Source organism: Lepisma saccharinum, chromosome 13 (assembly GCF_977018435.1).
Source record: "Lepisma saccharinum chromosome 13, izLepSacc3.1, whole genome shotgun sequence".
Taxonomy (NCBI): domain Eukaryota; kingdom Metazoa; phylum Arthropoda; class Insecta; order Zygentoma; family Lepismatidae; genus Lepisma; species Lepisma saccharinum.
Genome location: NC_139241.1, coordinates 38,911,228 through 38,917,164, shown reverse-complemented (window position 1 = coordinate 38,917,164; position 5,937 = coordinate 38,911,228). Strand labels below are relative to the sequence as shown.

The 5,937-nt window shown below is 42.5% G+C and overlaps 1 protein-coding gene across 1 annotated transcript; it reads left to right on the top strand.

Annotated features, from left to right (window-relative positions):
• The first annotated feature begins 3,857 nt into the window (after positions 1-3,857).
• Positions 3,858-4,232, top strand: LOC145996753 (protein GVQW3-like). Its single transcript, XM_083133281.1, has one exon. The coding sequence runs from the start codon at positions 3,858-3,860 to the stop codon at positions 4,230-4,232; it is 375 nt and encodes a 124-aa protein (XP_082989407.1).
• Positions 4,233-5,937: the final 1,705 nt, after the last annotated feature.

Below are 5,937 nucleotides of genomic sequence, written 5' to 3'. Positions count from 1 at the left end.
GCTTCTCCAAGTATGTTAACTCAAAATGTTTTTTTTTACATACCTAATACACCTCGATATGTGCACCATTAGTGGCGCGACAGACATGTAATCTGTATTCCACTTCTCTCCAAGTGTTTTGCAGCATTGCAGGCGTAACATTAGCGATAGCTGCACGAATGCGATGGTGTAGATCTGGTAGATCACGAACTGGTGTCTGGTACACTTGATTCTTGATAAACCCACACAGAAAAAATCAAGTGGCGTAATGTCTGGGCTTCTAGGGGGCCAAGCAATCCATGGACTATCTCTCCCAATCCAGCGATCTGGGAACTCATGATTCAAGAAATCCCTCACAATGTTCGCAAAATGGCATGGTGCGCCATCTTATTGAAAGATCACTTCACGAGGAAGTTGTGGCACAACATACAGCTCCAACATGTCGATATACGTTCTTGCATTAAATGTAGGCTCCGCGAAGAAGAATGGGCCTATAACCCTGTCCTTCAACAATCCACACCACACAGTCACTTTCGGAGAGTCACGTTCCCACTCCATCACTAGGTGGTGGGTTCACTTCCCCATATGCGGCAATTGTGCATGTTTACCTTGCCGGAAGTGTGAAATGTAGCCTCTTCCGAGAAACAGATGAAATCGAGGAATGCCTCGTTTTCATCAATTTTTGCCAGAATTGTCTCCGCGAAGTTCTTCCGTCGTGGCCTGTCCTTGGGCTTGATTTTGTGACGAAGCTGCATTTTGTACGCCCGTAGGCGCAACCTTTTATGGACGACATCGTGTACTGTCGAACGAGGTAACTGTAACTGCCTACTTGCTTGTCGGATTGACTTACGAGGGCTCTGCTAGAAGGACGCTCGGATTAATTCAACAGTAGCCTCTTGAACTGCGTGCTTGGCATGGCGGCCCGACATCGAAAGCAAACTTCCAGTTTCCCGAAGCTGCTTGTCCCACTTCTTGATTGAAATGTAACTGGAAACATCGTCGGTTGGTCGCAGTCCATATTCACGCCGAAAACGACGTTGTACCAGTGTAACAGACTTTAGTTCCGCGAGAGAAAGCACACAGAACACCTTCTGCTGTGGAGTCCACATGACTACTGACGCGCGCTTTTACGTGAACAAAGCAGTTACGTGCAGTTACGCGCATGCGCACGCGGTACCAACTGCCGCAAGCATACGTAAAAAAAACATTTTGAGTTAACATACTTGTAGAAGCAAACCGCCAATAAATATCTCAATTACTTCTCAAGTTATTAATTTTTATTTTATTATACTTTTAAGCCGGACACCCTGTATGTGTTCGATTTGTAAGTATCTGTGCCCGCGTATATCAAATGTAATGTTTGTTTTTTTAAAAAATGTTCTTTTTCATTAGGATTATAATACAGGGTAGCTCAATAAGTCACTTAACACCCTCAGTACAAGGCCACTGCGGCATGGAACGTGAAAATGGCGATGACCAATCGTTGCCTCGCCAAGGGGGAACCACATTGACGTCACCCGAATGTTCGGCAGCCATCTTGATGTCCGCCGTTCTTGAATTCAACTTCAGAAATTTAAATGGGAAGGGGGTCGTGCGACATATCAAAATGAGCTAGAATTTCACCAGGAAAACAACTGTGACATTTCTTTTCACCTAACTTTAAATTTAAGGGCGAGTGACAAGTCCTTTCCTTTTCGCTTAAATGTTTATTGTTCAAATTATCGTTAATATATGATTATGTGGTATTTATTGTTTAGACCAATCACTGAAAATGCCCGGATATTGACTTTCCGTATGTACATATCTTGCAGTATTGGTTGACATGGGAATTACGATTGTGTTTTGTCTTTACATAAAAGTTTAAAAGAGTGATGATGTGAATTGATCGTGTCAAGAGTAGCACATTTCCTTTCTCACTGATCTGAACGAAAATGCCACTAACACGTGACGAACGGATTGCTATCATATTGATGTCAGGGGAGAGAAGTACGCGTGATTGCCGCAGACTTCAATAACCGCAATCCTGCAAGACAACCGGTGTCACATGTGGCCGTCAGTCAGTTGCTGACAAAGTTCGGACGTCCGAAAACAGCCACTGCTGTAGCGGTGTTGGCATCATTTGCAAAGTCCCCAATCCGTAGCACACGGAGACTGGCGCTGGAAAGCGGTGTCAGCAGGGGTTCAATTCAAAGGATTGTACGTGACCACCACTGGCATCCGTATAAGATACAGCTGCAGCAGCACCTTAGTGAGGACGATCCAGACAGGCGTTTGCAGTTTTGTGAGTTGGCTGTAGCACAACTGCAACGTGACCCTGCCGTCTGTAGCAAGATTCTGTTCAGTGGTGAGGCTAATTTTTATGTGTCGGGGGAGGTGAATAAGCAAAATCTGTTTTACTGGTCACCCGAAAATTCACATTGGACAGATCCCAGCAAGGAGACGGGAGGCGGGAAGCTAATGGTGTGGTGTGGTACTTGGGGTTCCCGAATTGTTGGTCCATTTTTCATTGAGAGCAACTTAAATGCAGAGGGCTACTTGCTTCTGCTACGGGAGCAGATCTTACCATCCTTACTGTCCGAGGATGGGAGCTATCCTGAATGGTTCCAGCAAGATTGTGCTCCACCGCACTATGGCATGATAGTCCGTCAGTACCTGGATCAACAATTCCCTCACCACTGGTTTCGTCGCCGAGGGACTGTGGAATGGTCTGCACGCTCACCTGATCTGACTCCATTGGACTTTTACCTCTGGGGACACCTGACAGCCATGGTGTATGCTACGAAAATCAGGGATCTGGCGCATTTGCGCACACGCATTGTGGATGCCTGTACTGCAATAACTCCTGAGGTTCTTCAGAATGTGGTAAGGTCATGGGAGAGGCGATTACACGTGTGTGTTGCGCAAGAGGGACGTCATATTGAGCATGTTATAACTTTGTGGTATTGTTAACTCTGCAACAATTAAAGTTAGGTGAAAACAAATTTCACAGTTGTTTTCCTGGTGAATTTCTTGCTCATTTTGATATGTCGCACGACCCCCTTCCCATTTAAATTTCTGAAGTTGAATTCAAGATGGCGGACATCAAGATGGCTGCCGACCATGCGGGTGACGTCATTGTGGTTCCCCCTTGGCCAGGCAACGATTGGTCATCGCCATTTTCACGTTCCATGCCGCAGTGGCCTTGTACTGAGGGTGTTAAGTGACTTATTGAGCCACCCTGTATAGTGAATAGATGTAAAAAAAATCGTAGTTAATGATTAAGTTGAAGATTAGGGATTACATCCATATCATCGTCATGAAATCAAAGTCGTAAATAAATAAATATTATTATTAGTCCAACATGTTTAACAGTATCTCATACAAATCTTCAAGGTCGATATTTTTTTCAGTACCGGACAAATCTGATGGAGACCGTTCATGATTATTTTGAGAATCGTAGAGAGATGAGATTTTGGTGATGAACTCCGAAAGACAGCGAGAAAAATGTGTATCCGTCATTAAACACATACAGGCACAAGTACGCATGAATGAGATAATAACTGAAAGGTGTTTATTTTATTATTTTATGTTCTAACTTAAAATATTTCAAACGTTTCACATTTTTCTAAATAAGATGCATGTATATTTCACAAGTGAGTAAGTTTTCTATAACTTTAGAAGCACGTTTTGTTGTGTTGTACGTTTTATAAATTCGAGCGCCATCTCCTAAAAGGCAAAGGTAACTACGTGGGTGAATCAAATATAAAAGGGAATTTATTTCTTACTTGCAGGGAAATTGTGGTGGAGTCCTGTGGCTGTGAGGTGATGATAGTGGGTGTATCTGGAGTCTGTTCCTTCCCTGGAGTCCTTGTCAACTTTTAACATCAGTCAGTAGCACGATGAGTGAGCAGGAGGTACACCCGTCCATTGCGCAACACATCATTATCAAATTTCTTACAAACGAAGGGGTAAAACCAAGTGAAATTTTGACCAGACGTCGAGCACAGTTTGGTGAGTCCACCCTTTCAAAGAACCGTGTGTATGAATGGCACAACATGTTTTTGGGAGGACGGGAAACTGTGGAAAATGAAAGCCATCAACGGCGGCCAAGGAAAAGCATCACTCAAGAAAACATTCTGGCTGTTCAGGACTTGATTGAAGGTGACCGTCGCTTGGCAGTCAGTGAAATTTCAAATGCAGTGGGCATAAGTTATGGTAGTGCTCACACGATCATTCATGAGAACTTGGGCTACAGAAAAATCGCTTCGAGGTGAGTCCCACGCCTCCTCACTATTTCTAAATGAACTGCTTTCGTTGCGAAACAAACAAATAAGGCAATATAACCCTTATACTGCTTACGAGAGCGTCCAATCATTTCCTTCAACAGTATGGGTCCACTGTTATTCTTGCTTTGTGTAGCCTCCCTCCAACACGAATGACACCTCAACAGTGGAGACTTGGCAGAGTAATCAACGTTCATCCAGGTGAAGATGGATTGGTTAGAGCAGCAACAAAAAAGCTTCGACTGGAAATCTCTCAAAGGCTCCTGGTTCGTTATGAGAGAGAAGGGGATGAATTTTTGCACCGTCTTGTCACCTGTGATGAAACGTGGGTCCACCACTACACACCAGAGTCAAAACAGGCCAGCAAGGACTGGCGGAAAAAAGAAGAGGCTGGGCCAGTCAAGGCCAAAAGCCACGCATCAGGTGGGAAGATTCTTGCCACAGTTTTTTGGGATTTCAGAGGTGTCATTTGTATTGATTATCTTCATGAAAGAAGAACAGTAAATGCTGCTTACTATTGTCAACTCCTGGAAAGTGTTAAGGCTGCTTATCGGACCAAACGACGTGGTACACCCATCAGAAGTGTTCTGCTGCTTCATGACAACGCCAGACCTCACACAGCTGGTGCAACACGTGACAAACTGGACGGAATTCATTGGACACCACTTGAACATCCTCCATACAGTCCAGACTTATCCCCTTGTGATTATAACTTGTTTGGACCCCTGAAAGAAGCACTCGGAAGTAAGCGTTTTCAGGATGACGCAGAAGTGGAAGAGTTCGTGTGCAACTGGCTGCACACACGACCGAGAACTTTCTGGGACAAAGGGATTGCCAAACTCCCTATCCGCTGGCAAAAGTGCATTTCAGTTCAAGAGATCTATGTAGAAAAGTAATTACTTTGTTTTGTAATTGTATTTTGTTTCAATAAATTATGAAAAAAAAAATCCCGTTTATATTTGATTCACCCTAGTAAACGTTTGGCTTGTGATGTGGAATATGCAACAGAGATTTCAGTGTTCCTTCCAGTGGCTGCTACGGTTGCAGGTTCGAATAACCTTCTGTCATCTACGATAGAAAACTTTTACTAGACAACCATCACGGGGGGATTAAGGAATATTTTTCCTTGGGGTTTTAATTCGAAGCAATTGTAACTTACATATATTGGTATTTTAATCACATAAACATTGCTAATAGTTTCATTCAGAATTTAAATATGTTAAATGTTAAACATATTTTTAGGGGTAATATCAAAACTCCTAAAGAATCTGCAATAATGAATCGTAATTTTAAGTTCTGAAATATATCTAAATACTGACTTAATATTTTGTCCAAAAATTCAACTTTAATTAATTATTTTGTTAAATGTCTAAGAGATGTTCTTTAATTTTAAGTGTAATACAAAGTTGATTATTACGCCGATTAAGCACTATATTTTTCTATTCATTATTGATATCATGGGCGCATGCAAGGGGACTTAGAGGGCACTTGCCCCCCCCCTGAGATATCTAGGAAAAGTTAATGTAATTTTAATGTTGAAATAATATTGTTTCCTGGGATTTACAATCTGTAAGTTCCAGGAATTGGCTACCATGTCAATCAAAATAACCAAAAGAACTTTTTCACCAGACATTAGAATCATGTTGACTGTCTAACTAGTGGTGTAAGAGACAAAAAAAAATTGGTCGAGGCTAGA